Source organism: Brettanomyces bruxellensis, chromosome 9 (assembly GCF_011074885.1).
Source record: "Brettanomyces bruxellensis chromosome 9, complete sequence".
NCBI classification, from domain to species: Eukaryota; Fungi; Ascomycota; class Pichiomycetes; order Pichiales; family Pichiaceae; genus Brettanomyces; species Brettanomyces bruxellensis.
In genome coordinates, this window is record NC_054690.1 from 102,682 (window position 1) to 120,137 (window position 17,456).

General features: G+C 44.0%; 9 protein-coding genes across 9 annotated transcripts; 3 read left to right on the forward strand and 6 right to left on the reverse strand.

Annotated features, from left to right (window-relative positions):
• Positions 1 to 485: 485 nt before the first annotated feature.
• Positions 486 to 2,930, forward strand: BRETT_001929 (uncharacterized protein; the record flags this gene model as incomplete). Its single annotated transcript, XM_041280467.1, has 1 exon — positions 486 to 2,930. One exon carries the CDS (start codon positions 486 to 488, stop codon positions 2,928 to 2,930), a length of 2,445 nt encoding a protein of 814 aa, XP_041138258.1.
• A 199-nt stretch (positions 2,931 to 3,129) lies between these two features.
• Positions 3,130 to 3,777, reverse strand: BRETT_001930 (uncharacterized protein; the record flags this gene model as incomplete). The annotated part of the gene is made up of 1 exon (XM_041280468.1): positions 3,130 to 3,777. The coding sequence occupies one exon, from the start codon at positions 3,775 to 3,777 to the stop codon at positions 3,130 to 3,132; it is 648 nt and encodes a 215-aa protein (XP_041138259.1).
• Positions 3,778 to 4,254: 477 nt separating this feature from the next.
• Positions 4,255 to 5,044, forward strand: BRETT_001931 (uncharacterized protein; the record flags this gene model as incomplete). Its single annotated transcript, XM_041280469.1, has 2 exons — positions 4,255 to 4,284; positions 4,352 to 5,044. The coding sequence occupies 2 exons, from the start codon at positions 4,255 to 4,257 to the stop codon at positions 5,042 to 5,044; spliced, it is 723 nt and encodes a 240-aa protein (XP_041138260.1).
• A 162-nt stretch (positions 5,045 to 5,206) lies between these two features.
• BRETT_001932 (uncharacterized protein) lies at positions 5,207 to 5,725 on the reverse strand (the record flags this gene model as incomplete). Its single annotated transcript, XM_041280470.1, has 1 exon — positions 5,207 to 5,725. One exon carries the CDS (start codon positions 5,723 to 5,725, stop codon positions 5,207 to 5,209), a length of 519 nt encoding a protein of 172 aa, XP_041138261.1.
• A 654-nt stretch (positions 5,726 to 6,379) lies between these two features.
• On the reverse strand, positions 6,380 to 7,015 carry BRETT_001933 (uncharacterized protein; the record flags this gene model as incomplete). The annotated part of the gene is made up of 1 exon (XM_041280471.1): positions 6,380 to 7,015. The coding sequence occupies one exon, from the start codon at positions 7,013 to 7,015 to the stop codon at positions 6,380 to 6,382; it is 636 nt and encodes a 211-aa protein (XP_041138262.1).
• A 723-nt stretch (positions 7,016 to 7,738) lies between these two features.
• On the reverse strand, positions 7,739 to 11,056 carry BRETT_001934 (uncharacterized protein; the record flags this gene model as incomplete). Its single annotated transcript, XM_041280472.1, has 1 exon — positions 7,739 to 11,056. One exon carries the CDS (start codon positions 11,054 to 11,056, stop codon positions 7,739 to 7,741), a length of 3,318 nt encoding a protein of 1,105 aa, XP_041138263.1.
• Positions 11,057 to 11,828: 772 nt separating this feature from the next.
• On the forward strand, positions 11,829 to 12,746 carry BRETT_001935 (uncharacterized protein; the record flags this gene model as incomplete). Its single annotated transcript, XM_041280473.1, has 1 exon — positions 11,829 to 12,746. One exon carries the CDS (start codon positions 11,829 to 11,831, stop codon positions 12,744 to 12,746), a length of 918 nt encoding a protein of 305 aa, XP_041138264.1.
• Positions 12,747 to 12,855: 109 nt separating this feature from the next.
• BRETT_001936 (uncharacterized protein) lies at positions 12,856 to 14,379 on the reverse strand (the record flags this gene model as incomplete). Its single annotated transcript, XM_041280474.1, has 1 exon — positions 12,856 to 14,379. The coding sequence occupies one exon, from the start codon at positions 14,377 to 14,379 to the stop codon at positions 12,856 to 12,858; it is 1,524 nt and encodes a 507-aa protein (XP_041138265.1).
• A 731-nt stretch (positions 14,380 to 15,110) lies between these two features.
• GAS1 (1,3-beta-glucanosyltransferase gas1) lies at positions 15,111 to 16,736 on the reverse strand (the record flags this gene model as incomplete). Its single annotated transcript, XM_041280475.1, has 1 exon — positions 15,111 to 16,736. The coding sequence occupies one exon, from the start codon at positions 16,734 to 16,736 to the stop codon at positions 15,111 to 15,113; it is 1,626 nt and encodes a 541-aa protein (XP_041138266.1).
• Positions 16,737 to 17,456: the final 720 nt, after the last annotated feature.

Consider the following 17,456-nt stretch of genomic DNA (forward strand, 5'->3'; position numbering starts at 1 on the left):
TCACATCACACGGGTATAGAAAGTGTGGAAACAGGTTTGAATAAGGTAATATCGTGGTACGCAAAGGCAGAAATCGATTGGAATCGATAGATTAGCAAGGGAAATTAAATTAATTTATTGAGGTTTAGTCCGGTACCGAGCCGAATTGCAATATCGAGATTACAACAGCCAATCCGAACAACTAGAAGCCCTCATTTTTGCTTGTGTGGGTGCTTCTTTGAGGCTAATTTTTCATAAATTTGTTTGATCTCATTATATTCTTTTTTTAAATTTTTTTTTTTTTTTCCTTCTCTTTCGTCATTCTTGTGGAGGTCTGGAAAAAAGCACAGGGTGAATTTTTTTCTTAGCATCTTCCCCAACCAAGCCTTTTTCACGCGTTGGAATAGTCGTTATTGGCCGAAAAAGGTTCGCACGAAGTTCAAGCAAACAGTATTTGCAAGCTTCCATTCCACCAGCAGCAGTATTGCACAAGGCACAGAGTAGGAATGGAAGTGGATACACCAACACCTCCTTACACACATTCCAGGCCAGATGGTGAAGTATGCAGTGGCATGTCGCCAATTCAGCCGACGAGCACGTCTACATTGGCAGAATTGATGGGATCACCGTTGTTTAACGCGTCAATGAAGCTTCGGAGGACGCGTTCTGCCGTTTCTGGGCCCAGAGAGCCTGGTGCCGGCTTTAAACGGCAAGGTTGCAGGACTTACAGTGTGCTACCTCTGTCGGACATGGGCGGCAACAAAGAGAACGCGTTTTTCGGCACGGATGCAGGTTGCACGAAGGCTGCAGATCCAGCATTGTCGCATCCGAGCTTTAGGCGGCATGTCAGAGGAAGGTCGAGTTCAAGTTTCAGGTCGTCTTTCCCGTTTCAGCATCATCACAATCGGTCCCGGTCGAACTCGACGCTTTCGTCGAACGGCTCGATCTTCAAGATACACTCGCGGTCGACGTCGTCGTCGAGTCGCGGGCTCCAGGAGGCACTTGGGTTGATGACAGGTGGCACATCATCATCATCATCGTCCTCGTGTCATAGTCATCATAACAGCAACAGCAATGGCAACAGCAATAGCAACAGCAATAGCAACAGCAGCAGCAACCGCAGCAGCCGCCACGGAAGTATGCACGAGACCGTGCACCGCCAAGAAAGAGGTCTTGAGCCAGGGATCCAGCTGCCGATGGACTGTTCAACACCAAATCTTCGCACAAGCCACTCGGTTGAGGTTTTGAACCTCGAGGCGGCATACAACGAGGCGATCGAGGAGGACAGCGATCATTCGAGCGAGGACAGGGCGAACGTGTCGTCAGAATTGGAGTCTGAGGCCGACGAGACGATGGGCGACGATTCGACACTTGCCCAGGAGATATACGGGTCGCCACTTCAGCAGAGGAGGCCAAACGGACGCCTCAGGCACAATCTTCGGCGGGCCACGTCGCTCATGAGCTACTCGTCGTGCGAAGTGGCTGCCTCCGGGTACCTGGAGATGGGCAGTGAGGTGAAAAAACACGGCTTATCGAACATCCAGCACAGGCTACACCGGCAGCAATCGACGCTCTTCCACCGGTCACCAGCCAGGTTGGCCTCCTGCCGCGCCTTGGGGTCGCCCACAGCTACCGGGGAGACAAGAAGACCCGGTGCCAGACCAAGGGTGCCAAGGCTGATCCGGTCAGCAACTTCTCTTAACCCTGGAACCGAGCCGTTGGTGGGTTTCGGTCGGGAGAACTCTGTTCTGGCCGACTCGGGCATCAAGACGTTCTTCGTGGACGGCTGCACCATCCCGCAAATTGATGTGGATCAATTTCACTCGCTTCTCGTGGATTACAGAGGCAGAAGTGCAGTCTCGCCTAAGCTGTCAGGCCAGTTTGACGAGCTTGTAGTCGTCGACTGCAGGTTCCAGTATGAGTACCAGGGAGGCCACATCGATGGTGCCGTTAACATTTCGTCCAAAAGCGAGCTTGAACATGCGTTTTTCCCCTCGCAGGTCGTCCAGCAGTCCCCGAGCCACTTCACGTCCTTAAGCCACAAGTTGGTTGTGTTCCACTGCGAGTTTTCGTCCCGCCGGGGCCCGCTAATGGCCAACAACCTGCGTAACTGGGACCGCTGCCTCAACAAGGACAACTACCCGGAACTATACTACCCGGACGTGCTCATACTCCAAGGCGGGTACAAGAAGTACTACGACAAGTACATTGTCGCCGAGGGGCAGCAGGAGTCGTCATACTCGGACGGCAACTCCGACCGGAGTAGCTACGTGGAAATGCAGGATCCACAGTTCAAAGACGAGTGTGAGCGAGGCCTCGACAAGTTGAGGCGGGACAACAAGCTCAGCTTGAGCCGCAAGAGCTCCTACTCTTCCTCTTTGAACATGAACTTGAGCAGGAAAAGTTCCTGTGCTGCCTTTGACGGCTCGTCCTCCACTTTCTCGCCGCCAAACTCCAGCTCCAACTCCAGCATCAGCCTCTCTCTGAAGAGAAGCTCCTCTCTCTCCACCACGCTGACTTCATGCTCGTCTCTCGACTTCAGCGGCAGCACAAAAGTCGGCATAGACAAGTTCCGCAAGAAGAATTGCTATTTTGGCGATGACGAACACCCCCTATACACCTCTTCCGGCAATCCTGCCGGTTCTGGGCTATTCGGAGGCTTTGGAAATCACAGGGTCGATCTCGACAACTTGTGTGAGGAGTCTCCCTTGAAAAGAAGCCCCCACTTCTTGCAGGGCAAGCCCAACTCCAGCTCTCGCCTAAGACACGTGAAGTCTTACTCCCAGCAGCAAAACGGCCGTGATACCATTCCGGAGGAGCCCGAAACTGGTCTGGGGAGATCGAAATCCAAGGAGGGACGCCACAGGCGCTCTGAGACCATTGGATGCTTCACGTATGGCACGAAATCCATCAGGAGACCGGGCTTCAACTACGATGAGAAGGATCTGTAGTTCTTCCGTGGCTCTCTTCCCATTTTAATTAATTGCTCTCTCATGCTGCTTTACCTTACGCTTTCTTTCACTTTACTCGGCTTTTATTATTTATAGATTTGAATATGAAATAAATGGATATATATCGAAGCGGCTTTGTAAGTTCTGTTCAATCCACCCTCAGTCATGTGTGTAGATCATCTTATCTATCAAATATGCTTTAATCTGCCTTCTTTCCAACTTCCACCTTATTTTCCACTTCCACCTTATTTTCCACCTTTTCCACTTTCCCCTTCTTTTCCACTTTTGCCATCCTCGCAACCTCGGCCATCTCCGGCGGCAGCTCCCGCTCCAAATACGCCTTCCTGCACTCACGTCCTCCACCTGAAATGGGTCCAAACCTTTTCCATGGCCATATTATGTAAGTTGCCTTCCCTAGCACCAAACCGCTTGATACAGGGCCATACGTGTTCGAATCAATCGAATGAACGTTATCTCCCTCCACCCAGAGATGGTTCACCGGTATAAGGACACGTGACCGAGTGTCCGGATACCTGGGAACCACTAGATCTCCCTGCTTCGCCTTGATTCGTTTCACGTAGATGGTTTCAGGGTTGATCGGTGATCGTAGAAATATGACATCGTCCAGATGTAGATTGTTTATATTCTTGCACCCCCACTTCCAGAGGAGCACGTGATCGAGTTTCGAGCCGTTCGTGTCGGGATTCAGTGTTGGCTTCATCGATGAACCCTCTACTATCCCCACGTAAGTCACATGTTCATTGATTACGTACAAAACGGGAACCCACGAGAGAAACATCGCCGTTTGCCGCAGCGTATATTTTATTGTAGCAAAGTTGAATGTCATTCCTACGCCAATGAACCACCTTTATGTGTATCAAAGCTTTTTCTTGGTCGGGAGATTGGGAAATGTGGAGAAAAGTGCCACCAGCTTAAAAATGTTTGGTGCTTTGCTATATACAATCGTGGAAACCCCGGAGTCTAACAAAGAATTGATGGTAGGAGGAAAAAATCGGATTCACCCTATGATCCTTGATGAAACGAATTGACTTAAACTTAGTGTTGATCAAAAAGGCTCCTCGTAAACTCTGCAATCACTCGTATGATGCTGCTGACTAACTAACTGTGTGAAAGAAGACCGCAGAAAAAAATAAAAATAAAAAATAAAAAATCGCGATTCATATAAATACTAGGCGACATCCATTGTATTGTCCTTCTCATGCAAATGCAAGAAACCTCTTCACCATATACATTCAAACGATCAAAAAAAATAAGAAAAGTATCTCCAAGATCTTCAAGAGCTTGCAGTACAAGAAAAATCAATATGTCATCCACCAAGATTGATTCGTTCGAAGTAAGTGAGGCTGAGGATATATTCCAAATTTGTATTACTAATACTAACGCATACTTTTCTCTTTCAGACCGTTTACAACGTGCCACTCTCCTGCGACTCATGCGTGCAGTCCGTTACGAAGGCAGTAAAACAATTGGGGGATATTGATAGTGTGAAGGGCGATATTGAAAAAAACCGAGTCTCGATTGTTGGATCAGTGGCTCCTTCCAAGATTGTCGAGGCAATACAATCAACTGGAAGAGATGCCATTATTAGAGGTACCGGAAAGCCGAACTCTGCCGCCGTCTCCATCTTGGAGAGTTTTGCACCTGGTGACAAACCTGCACCTGTGAAAGGTCTTGCTAGGTTTGTGGCAATCAGTCCTACAAAGGCTCTTGTCGATTTGACTATGACCGGTGTTGAAAAAGGTACATATTACCCGGGAATCAGGGCTTCTGGAAACTTGACTGACGGTGCCCTCAGCACGGGAAAAGTGCTATATAAGCTTCCCCCAATCAACGTTACGGAGAAGGATTTGGAAAGCTGTAATGGCGGGTATAAGGGAAACTCGTTTGTACAGCTTCCTTTGGATATATCCGACATAGTCGGCCGGTCGTTTGTTATATCGAAAGATCCAGAAAAGACCTTTGTTGACTCTCTCTGTGGTGTGGTTGCCAGGAGTGCCGGAGCTTGGGAAAACGACAAGTACGTTTGTAACTGCACAGGTAAAACAATCTGGCAGGAACGAGTTGATGCTCATCAGAGAGGTATCACTCATTAGATGAAACTCTAATTTCTCTTCTCTCTCCACGTAAAAGAAAAATCTGAATTAAACTGCATGCCAAAAAAAAAGTCATCCACCAAAGCTGTTGTATATAGAAAATAGTAAAAGGATTAGAAAGTAGAATACACATACTCACTATTATGCATGATGAATTATTTATTAATCTTGACGCCTTCTTAGCTCATCTTCATCCACCTTTATCCGGTCGAGATTGACAACTCTCTTCTTTCTCTTTGCGGCCTCTCCTTTAAAAGCGTTTGGTCTCTTGTTGAGCTTTCTCCTTTCCTTTTCCAACCTCCTCATTTTCGCATCTAGATTATTGACAAGATCATCGTTATCTTCATCATCGTTATGCGAGCTTTCTCCCTGCTCATTCCCCACAATATCAGCTTTCTGTGAATTGTCCACTTGCACGGCGGCATCTGCAATTCCACCAACGTCATCTGTGTCAAGTTCATATGAAACAACTGCAGTATCAGGCTTGAAAATGGGCACAATCTGAAATATAAGCGATCCCGTGAGCACTAGAAGTATAATGTAGCCAATTAGCTTTCTTTGTGGTGTTGTGAAGTAGTTCTTGCCCAATTTTTTCATCTTCCGGAGGTGCACTCTTCCCTTTTTCGGCCTCAGCCCATAAGGTGCCGGTAAATCGTATCTTTTGGCACCAAATCCCTGCATTGTCAATAGTTCAAGGATATATTCCTAAAGTAGGTAAGATGTATATTAGCTTCCAAATGTAATAAATCGGAATACACGTTAAACAGGTATGTCTGCTGTATTTGCCACTCCAAAGGGACCTAATATCTATCTCAACAACGATAAGGATAACCCTCGGAGTGTGTTTGATAGCCAGCCCTACTAATTATATGGCGAACCGAAAAAATAAATAGTAAAAGTCCCATTCGAAAAAAAAATAAATTAAAATTAAAATTACGCTTTGAAATGTGCGCGGAACAAAAATTTTCATTCCTGCTTTTCTGCTACACACTTTTTTTCTTCAACATTAGTATAATCCGTCTGTAACAGTTTTGCCCGGGCTATTAGAACATGCATCTTTGATATTTACTGCAGAGAGGACATGTTGGCATTGGTAATATGCTAGACAAGGATGTCGTGCATTCTATCAATATGCATCATGCTATTTCTGCCAGTAGTACTGGAGTTCTATTTCATTTAATGATGACACAAACTTTCTTAATGGGAATCTCTCTGACTACAACATGGAGAGAAAAGAATTTAGTTCTACTGAATAATGAAATGAACTCTTGTATTACGATATGCCTTGAAAATGCGACTTTCTTATATATATGTATTGAGGCTGATTATTACCCTTTATTTCTGCTTCTTGTTCTCATCTGTAGTTTTCTCGGTTTTTTCGGCCACCTTTGTACTATCATCCGCTTTCTTCTGGTATTCAGCATGCATGCCATTTAATTGTCTCTTGAATGTTGCAACATCATCTTCCTTGAGCTTAAGTTCATGCTGAAGTTTCTCATACTCAATTGAGCTGGTTTTCTCAGTTTGCTTTGCCTTTGGATCTGTTGCTTTGATGAGTTTCTCTTTGTTTCTCACGATGGATGATAAAAGAAGATCATTGAAATAGATGGCAACCATTAAATAAAGAACTGCACCTGTAATGTACATATTTCTGTGAGCGTAAAACTTTTTCGATCTGACATCCCATATTGACTGGCCAATGGTCTTTGTAACTGGATAATTTTGGGCGCTAAAGGCAGCAAATGAGCTATCCTTATGTGGGAAAGAAGTCTTCACAGCATCAAAGAACATCAATGATACGATTAGGGCGATAAAACTTAAGCCCACCCTGATTTGTGAATTTCGTAAAAGGGAATCGATAGTGGTAACAAGCGATCGTTGCATACCCTGAGGAAGTGGAAGAAGCATTATTGCAAGAAGTGTCATTTCAAACACAAGTACTGCAAACACTATGGACATCAAAAGCGACATTTTTGTTGGTTATCGATATGCTTTGTTTAAATAGTGAATAGACGCAGTAGATTGAAACACTGAATTGAGGTAGTGACGCACTGAATTGGGTTAGCAAATCCGGATAAAACACTATTGATCGGAACTATACCAGGTTTGAGTAAAATAATACAAAACTTGTTACAAAGCGTTACTTGCGAGTGGAATGGACAGGTAATGCCTAATTAATTTATTCTGGTTTGATCTATTGCAGATTTCCCCATGAAGTATGAGGGGGCGATTAGTGCGGAAAAAGAAAAAAATAAAAATAAAAATAAAAATAAACTACACGCTGTACATACCATACCATAGCATGCAGATAATAAATACATGTTTAGATAAAGACTCGATTTTCAATGGATAAATTAAAATAGTAAGAACATATAAATGATATAAATGAAGTAAACTAGGTAATCACACGCACCCGACTACAGTAATTAATATCAAAAGCCATTATCCCCCATCTTATAGTCCAAACATCCGTACATCGTACAACGAGATAAACATTCTCAGTAGCACTCCCGAGTGAAGATAAAATTAAAGCAAGTAATCCAAAGCACGCCTTAAATCATACCAAAAAGTACAAAAAGTCTAGGTAAGAAGTTTGGCACAATTCAAGTAGCAGCAACAGAAGTAAAGTAAAGTAAAGATCATCGAAAAGGGCTGAGATAATAAGTCAATAATTACAAAACGTAAGCGGCCAACTCAAGAGAACCATTTCTGTATCACGGTCTTGGCATCGTTATCGAACTTGGAAAAAAGCGCCATGGCCTGGTCATGGGGAATGGAGCCTAGCAAGTTCTTAGTAGAGTCGACAACTTTCTGCGCTGTCTTGCCTTGAATTGAAGCGTATAAGAGGGCCTGAACAACGCTGTCCAAAACCTTTGGGATTTGCGAGAAGACATTCTGCTGGTGTCTGTCTATGAGCTCGGAGAGAAGCATGTAAGCGTAAGGAGCAGCCTCGTCATCCTGGGTAATTGGTAGCAGCTTCAACCAGCCATCGATGATCTGGTCGATGTTTGGGATCTGCGAGCCAAACGAGTGAATAATCTTTGCGATTGAAGAGCACGCATTCTCTGTGGCTCCGATGTTCTCCTCGGCCTTGGCATCTGGAATTGAAGCCATCTGCAGCATGGAAGGGATGCATGCTACACAGTAACTGATGTACTGGGGGCCTCCATGCTGGGCACAAACACCAACAGTGTAATCGGCAGCTTGCCGAACACCGGCATTTGAAGATGTCAAAGCCTGGCCGACCGGGTTCATGAAGAAGTCCTTGAACTGGAATGAGCCTTGGCCACCGTATTCGACCAAATCCGAGGCTGCACATACTCCGGCCATCTGCAACGAGACGTTGTCATCGTTGATGAGAGTGGCAAGAGTTGGGACAAGCGTCTGGAACGGCGGTAGGAACCGCTCCTTGGAGTTCTTGAACACCATGGTCAACCCTTTCGTGATCTGCTCCAACAACTCCTCATCTGTGTAGTCATCATCTTCCTCATCAAGAAGCTCCTCGTTGTATTCGTCGTTTCCCCCTTCCTTGGCCTTGATCCGCTCGTAACTGTCCGAAAAACACGTGTTGATGGCTTTCGCAAACGACGAAAGCTGGTCGTCGGAAAGTGCGTTCTGACCCATCAACTCCAGGCCCTTGGTGATTCCATAGAAGTAGGCCACAAGCAAGTCTGGAACCGGGTCACTCGACAGCTGGTGTATTAGCTTGTTTGCCATCTGTGTCCAGAGTTCCACACTCTGGGATGATTTGGCACCGCCTGTGGCCTCGATACAGCTTTGGAGAAGCGAGGGAAGAGTCACTGCACACGTTCCACGCACACCATCGTGCAGGTAGAAGTCAAAACCGGGCAAGACGATCTGCCGGGCGATTTCATCCACATACGGATAAAACTGGCCGCCTAGAACGTCAGCATAGCTCTTCAACAACTCGATGGCCCCGGCCTTATCGTCCAAAACAGCCGTGTGAACAGCAATGTGCTTTCCTGAGAGCTGGATCACCTCGTAGTCCTCATTCTGGTTGATCTCATCCAAATCCTCATCCTCCACGATCGATATATCCTGAATGGCACGGGCCTGCTCCAAGAGTGGGGGTAGAACCAGCGGCATATACGGCATGAAGTCCTTGCCGACCAACCGGCAAACGCGGATCCACCCTTGCTCAAGGTACGTTCTGACAGGATCGTCGTCTCCTTGGAGATTCTGCTGAAGATTGGTCATAATCTCAAGAATGGTTCCGGCATTCTGCGCAAACTTCTCTTTCCCAACTGCGAGTGCAACCAACGTGGCACACTCGATGGCCTTGGCCTTGAGAAGCCTGTTTTCCGTACTGTCTCCGGACTGGAGGATGGCAAAGAGCAACGGCATCAAGGTGTCATAAAATTTGAGGAACTTCTTCTCGGCCGAGTCGGCCACAATAGCAATCGTGGTGATGACCTGCTCCTGGACGTATCTCTTGGGGGCACTCTGCAAGAGTGTGAGAAGATTCGAAAGCAACGACTCCAAGTATGGTTCAAGGATGTCCTGACTGGCCTCCTCGCAGAAGTTCACAAGTGCCGCAGCTGCATGGGCCTGAACTCTTGCAGCGTTCTTCGTTGTAAGCATCGAAACCAACGCTGGGACGATTCTGTTTCCGGCCGTTCTTTGAATCACGTCGGCGAAATCGGTCGAGATCTGGCCCAGTGCATTGCAGCAAGCATACTGGACTCTCGGATGCTCATCGTGAAGCGATGGAAGTATCAAGTCGAGGATCTTTGGTATCTCCGTAATCAGGACGTCTCTGCAGCCTTCTGTGGCCGATGAGAGCGACATGAGTGCACCCTGCCTCTCATGCCAGTCAGCTGACTGCAGCATCGATGGAATGTACTGGAAGAGAGGCTGGGCTAACGTCTCACCTCCCAACTTCAACGATGCGCGGTCCAAGGACAATCTCGCAGCATTGTAAGCCTCCTCATCCTCATCCTCCTCGATATCTTCCGACTCGAGCCACTCCTGGCAGTCGTAATCGTCCTCGCAGACCTCTGTTGAGAGCTGTAAGCAGTCAACAACCATGGCTGGTGCATAAGTTGGCTCTGTCTTGCACATATTAGGCGACGATTCACAGAAACATGTGAGCAACTCCAACGCCGACAGCCTTGCATCCGTGTCGAGATACCTGTTCTTCGCCACAGCACTGCAGAATGAGATCAAAGTTGGGAACATCGGCTTGAAGATCTTAGGAGCCAAGTCAACTAGCTCTATAAGGGACTCGAGCACAGATGAGAGGGCTGACTCGTTCTTCGTCTCCAAAAGATGAGGCAATGAGTCCAACAGGCCTGGAAGAAGCTTTGCGAGAGAGCCCCAGTACGTCTTTGGCATGTTTTCAAAGAACGACACGAAAGCTGTGCATGCTGCAATTCTAACGGCATCGTTTTGATCAGTGAAGCCTTGCTGGAACATCTTCAACAATGACGGATCAAACTGCGTTTCGCCCTCCTTGCTGCCACCGGGCTGCACACCTCCAGTCATGATCTGCGGAGCGTTTGTGATGATCCGGAATGCACATTCCCTAAAGTTCGGATCGGAATTTTGTGCTGCCTGCACAACTGTTGGCAAAATGTCCGACCACATAAAACTCTCGTCCTTTGAAACCTCTGCAAGGGCATCTGAAAGCTTATGCCGAACGCCGTTCGTTTGCTGCGACGAAAAGCCCTGTAACAACAAGTTACGCACCTCCTGTTTTGCACCATCACTCACAAAATCGATCTGACGGTCTGTAACAGAGTATCCCTGCCCCACAGGTGATTTAATGGCAAATCTCCTAAACAAGACTGCTGCAAACGCCCTTGAGGTATCACCATTGCCTTGGGCTGCCTGCTGTGCAAGAAACACCAGTAGCACATCAACATTTTCCTTTTTAGTCCAATCTCTTTGAAGACATTCCTCCGCCTGTGACCTAATCGAATTGTCTGGAGAAAGGAGCCCAGTCATGAGCTCGCTCAATGTCTGTTGAACTTCTGACGGGATCCCAGACATCTTCTTGAACTTTATCAATTGTGTTTTTCCCTGAGTTGTATGTGGTCTCGTGTATGCTTTTAACTCTTGGCTTTTTCTTTCTTCGTTCTTTCTTTCTTGATCTGAATTGAAATCGCCTCAAAAGTCGAACAATCCAACTTTGTTCACTGTTGTCCACAGAAAATGATCAGCTATAAGAGTTCTCAAAAAGCTTGTTGAGCTCTTCACTATTCCTCTTTTCTTCAATTGTTATGCCTAGTTTGAAGAAAGTTTCCCGGCCTGAACGTGAAATGTTTACAATTTTCGCCTCACTTATTTTTTTGCGGTGAAAAAAAAAAAAAAATGCTTGTTTGTGTTATTGTTACCGCTGAAAAATTCTTCTCGCTACAGCAACCCAAATGTCCTCGGCACATCCCTACACTGAATTATGAAGGTGGTCACATACAATCAGTAACATATGGAATAGTGACGTGTCAAATTGACAGCTTTTTATAAAAACATGTTTAGAATTCTCACACTCATTTATCTCGATGACTAAAATAGCTTGAAACTCGATATCGGTGCACAGGTCTGCAAACAGAAGGTTTGCTAGATGCAAGATTAGCTTCTTATCTAGAAATCTTGAGACAATGCACTGCCTAAAATTTCAGCAAAATTTTTTTTTTTTTTTTTTTTTTTAAGTTGGAACACAAGCAAGATCTTTATTTCACCTGATGTCATGTAATAGTACTGAATAGAGTTCTTTGTAGAAAAGCAGGGTTAGTTTTGTCAATAAAGTATTACAACACAAAATATGGGATTAGCGGCAGCAAGAACTAAGCAGAAATTTGGGCTCGATCCTAGAAATACGAACTGGTTTCGTGATACAGAGAGATTCGGACATCGACATCTTGTGAATATGGGATGGGAACCAGGTCATGGATTGGGTAAAGTGAGCAATTCTATAACCTCGCATATTAGAGTTAAGATAAAGAGAGACAATATGGGATTGGGTGCAGATCTTGGCAGAAACAAGAGCGTGAATGGAAATGAAATAAATGCAGACGGAAATACATACCTTGATAATTTTCAGAAGTTGTTGGGACGTTTAAATGGTCATGAAGATGAGATTAATGATGCAGTTGAAAAGAAGAGACAGGATAGAATAATAAGTGGAAGATGGGGAATTGACTTTGTCAAAGGTGAAACCGTGAGCAGCACGTGGGATAAAGAACAGAAAAAAATGATACAGAAAGAAACCGAATCTGCTCGTAAGAGAAAGTCATCTACAAAGGAAACGTTGTGCAAAAGACGAAAGATAAGCAAAGTGGAAGGAATGGATGAAGATGAACAACGATTGCATCGCCATAAACACCATCATCATAAGTCAAAGAAGACTAGATTAGATGGAAAAGTCAGTCAGAAGAAACATCACAAGCATAGTCATTCAGTTGAAAAAGAGAAAAAGAAATCTCAAGGTGATAAGCATGAGAATCATCATCATCACCACCACCATCATCATCATCATTCATCATCAAAAGATAACGATAAAGGAGACAGTTCAAGCAAAAAGAGAAAACACCCTACCACTAGCGATTCAGAGACCGGAGAAACACAACAAATGGGTACTGTTCTTCAAAGTAAAATGGCACTTCGTTCCAAGTGGATTAAACAAAAGCGTGCGGCAGTGATGGACAAGAAGGCGCTACAGGAAATATTCATGGTGAGGTAGATATGTGTGTACTAAATAATGCTAAGTATCGATTAGGAGCTACGATGAATAGTAAATGAAATCTTTGAAGTTTTAGTGAAAATTCAAATTGCTTGATTATGGACTTTTTTTAAGCAAGGGTAGCACAAAGGGTAAGGATTCCAATAGTCACCGAGATCACACACAGGTAAATGGTATTAGTATAAACCGGAGATAGAGATGCTGAAAGATTTGTATATCCTTTATCGGATTCTTCTTCATCTGGAGTTGCCGTAGCTGAATAAATCATTTGGTAGCAAGTTTTTGGTTGACCATACACTCTTGCAATACTTGCAGCCCCATTAAAATTACATGCCGTTTCCTCTTCTTCCTGGCTCTTGTAGTATTTATCCATCACAAACGAAAGTTTCTGCCTTGGAGAACAAAATGAGAAGGTTCCAAATGAGCTGCTATTTGAAGTAATCTCAGAACAGTCCACCATTCCACATACTGTTGCAAAGAGCTTTCCAAATTCTTTTTCTTTAAGTTTATGCGAAGCAACGCATGAAAGTGTTTTTTCGAGGCATTGACAAAGTTCATCATTGGGCGTAGGAGGTAATACTGGACTTACCTGCCAATATTTGTTGGTCGTTGGACAGCTTGCAGTTGTTTCGGTCTTACTCGTAGTAAAGTAACTACCAACAGTTGGATTAATACCTTCCATCCGTGTTTTCAAGTTCTTGAAGTCTTCTAGTGTTGAAATTTTCCCATCTTTAACTGAAGCAAGACCATACTTGTTTTCCTCTTCAAAGTACATGTAAACAATTCCGCCGGCCCAAACATCAGTCATTTGTTCGGAAAATAAGGCCTCGACCTCTGTAAATTTACGAGGCCTTATACTGTTACAGCCATATTCAGAAAAAAATACAGGTATATTCAAGTCTGAAAATTCTTTGGTTCTTTCTTCATACCCCGAAGTCTTAAAAGAAGAGTATCCACACCATTCATACATGTTAATTCCATAAAAGTCTGCTCTTTCTGTTTCGTTACCACAGGCAAAGTACCTTGCTGACTTCTCTCTAGTGTCTGCGTCATCGTTTGCCGAGTATCCCACTGGAATGTTTCTATAGCCTTTGTCAACCATGTATTTCTTTACATCACGAATTGCGGCCTTAATATAAGGAGCAGCTCCGGTGTTTGTGTAATTTGTAATTACCTCATTTCCTGCAAAGAAGCCAAGAACATTATCGTATTTTTGTAAAGAGTCAATTACGGATGTGTATCTTCTGTAAATATCCGTATTCCATGAAGGGTCAGAAGTAATGATTGATTCATTCGGTGATGATAAATCGGCTAAAACATAAATTCCAGCGTTTGAAAGCATGTTCATACAAGCATCATGCGATTTAGAACTATGAATTGCGTAAACTCTGATCAAGTTTGTGTGAAGCTCTTGAAGGTATGGAATATCTCTTTTACATGCAGCTTCATTTGCTAAGGGATCCACATACATCTCTCCTAATGAAAGATCAGATGTATCCTTTTGATATGCGACACCTTTGATATAAAACTGGGTTCCATTGTCATAAAAGAATTTATTTCCATGGATCTGAATTGTCGGAACCCCGCTGACTAAAAGTGGTAGGTGCAGATAGAGAAAATTATTGACTTTCATTGTTTTTGCAAAAAGAAATCAATAAGTTTATGAAAAGGATGGAAGTGAATCAAGGTGAATCAACTAAAGAAGTTTCAACACAGCTACCAAGCACAAGCCAAATCAGGATTAATGATAATTTTTAAGAATCACAGCTTTTACGCAAAACTAAAAAAACAAAATAAAATATACTCTTGATATTAGAAAAAATCCTGTTGTTAGCGTTTTCCACGACACAAAACTTACTCGATTAGGCATTAGGCTGTTTTTTTTTTTTTTTGCCTGACATTTCTCGAGCGTCTCTAAGATGACAAACAAACTTTTTATCAATAAGACGAAATTTACTTTCAACAGAATTAGTAGTATCGATTGATATTGGAAACAAAAGGAACGTATACGTAAATATTAACGAAAAATATAGGGGTTAGAACTAGAAAATCAATCAAGACAAAAGAATGAGGAAACAATGAAGAAAAAGCATAAAACGTAGATACGCAATGATGTATATAATCCCAACAGAATTCAAAGTAATGTGATGGTTGTTAGATCAATATGGGGGACCGAACATGATATACTTTTGCAGCGAGGAAGCCTCAACTGATGAAGAAAGCATCTCATTATCGCAGTCATCCACAGAACTACTCCACAAAAGCGTCCATACACCTTATTGAGAGGAAAACAACATGGAATAGAATAGGTATAAAGATTACCGTACTGATTCTTCCTTTTGCATCCATAAAGAACATAGGTCCTTACAAAAATAGGAGTGACAAGAGAGTACCAACACTCATTGTGATTGAGAATCCATAAGCACTTGGGGCAAGGGTGTTTGCACCAGCCTTCGAGGATGATGAAGAGGATGAAGAGCTCGAGTCAGCGGCAGAGTCAGTACCAGTAGCTGAGGCACTACCAGAACCAGACTTCGTGTTGTCGGCAACAGAAGCAGAAACAGTACCAAGGCCACTTGAACCAGCCTGAGACAACACACTGCTGCAAGAAGAAGCAGTACTGCCACTTCTGAGACTAGCGGAGCCAGAGAAGTCGCATGCAGAGCTCTCTTGGCCTTCCTTCTCGTAGTACAAGTTCAAAACAAAGTCGAGCTTGTCCTTGTTATCGCAGAATGAGTAAGCACCGTACTCACCCTTCTTTCCGTCGGCATCAATACCGCTGCAGTCAACAAGACCGCAAACAACTGAGTACAAGTCAGCGTAGTCATCGGAGGAAACGCTGCTGTCAACAACACAGGAGTTAGCCTCAGCCATGCAGTTGCAGATAGCCTCCTTAGGAGTTGGTGGAAGAGTTGGGTTGGCACTCCAGTGGGCATTGGTAGCTGGGCAAGACATACTCTGAGAACTTGCAGAGGCAGCACTCTCGGAAGCAGAAGTTGGACTAACGTTGTTAATCTCAGAGGAGTAATACTTAAAGTCAGCCATGGTAGAAACGGTATCACCATCGACAGACACCAAACCGTAATTGTTGGTCTCCTGGAAGTACATGTAGACAATACCACCGGACCAAACATCGGTCATCTCGCTGGAGAACAAGGTGGCAATCTCGGTGAACTTTCTTGGCTGAACCGTGTTACATCCGTACTCGGAGAAGAAGACTGGAATACTCAAGTTGGAGAATTCCTCGGTTCTGGACTCATAGCCGGAGGACGAGAATGAGGATTCACCACACCATTCGTACATGTTGATACCATAGAAGTCAGCACGGACATCGGAGTCACCGCAGGCAAAGTAATCGGCAGAGTACACACGAGTGTTTGCATCATCGTTGGCTGCGTAACCAATAGGAATAGATCTGTAACCCTCTTTGCTCATGTAAGACTTCATGTCTCTGATGGCGGCCTTGACAAATGCTGCGGAATCACTGTTGGTCTTGTTGGTGACAACCTCGTTACCAGCGAAGAAACCCAAGACATTGTCGTACTGTTGGAGCTCATCAATAACCGAGGTGTACCTGTCGTACAACTCCAAATTCCACTCTGGATCATCAGTGCTGATGGAAAGAGTAGGCTCTGCCAAATCTGCAATCACGTAAATATCATTCTCCTTGAGCAACTTCATGCAGCCACTGTGGTCCTTCTCGGTGTTCAACGCGTAAACACGAATGACGTTGGTGTTTAACTCGGTGAGATATGGAATATCTCTCTGACAAGAACTTTCATCGGCTAATGGATCAACAAAACTGTCATTGTCCTGACCGGAAACATCTGCCTGGTATGCAATACCTCTAATGTAGAATTCAGAGCCGTTATTCGAGTAGAAAAACTTGTTACCGACAACATCGATAGTTGGGAAACTACTGTCAGCGAATGCAGTTGCGGATAAACCGAGCAACACCGATGCAGCCTGAGCGAGTGCACTGTAAAACATCTTTCTCTAGTTAATGTTCACAGTCAAACAACGAGCTAAACTTACTGATCGAAGCGAAAGAAGTTGAGTGAGGAAGAAGAAAACTAAAAGTTTCAGTGAAAGATATAGAAAGGAGAAGAGTAGCAAATAAAGATTAGAAAAAAAAAAAGATGAAAAAAAAAAAGTAAAAGAAATACGAATTGGTAATAATATACCCAAATGAGACTCCAAACAGCTAGACCCAGTTGACAAAGAACGTAATATAAATACCTCTGGTCAATGCACTTTGTATTTACTTATTTATTTTTCTCGAGTACAATGAACCGACACGCATTTCTTGGACGACGCTCCCCGGCACAAATCCGCAAGATGATAAAAAATACAATCAGTTCAGAAAATTTATTGGAAAATCTTCTGCACACACTAGGAAATTTCATAAGATAAACATAGCGAGCGGCGACTTTCATCACTTGGGCTGAGCGAAACCAGAAAAAAATTGATCGGAATCAAAGCATAAGCCTCGTTCATACTCCACCAATGCCTTCTTTCGCTGATCAAATCCTTATATTATCATTAAATTGTGTACCGCCTATAATATCATTTGGGTACCACATTTTCTAATATTAGTGAAAAATCTCCCATGTGCTAGATATTCATTCCAATTTACTATAAATTACCGCATGATAAAAAAAAATTGAGAAAATATAAATACTTTGGTCCTTGCTTCTTAGTAGTTCATCT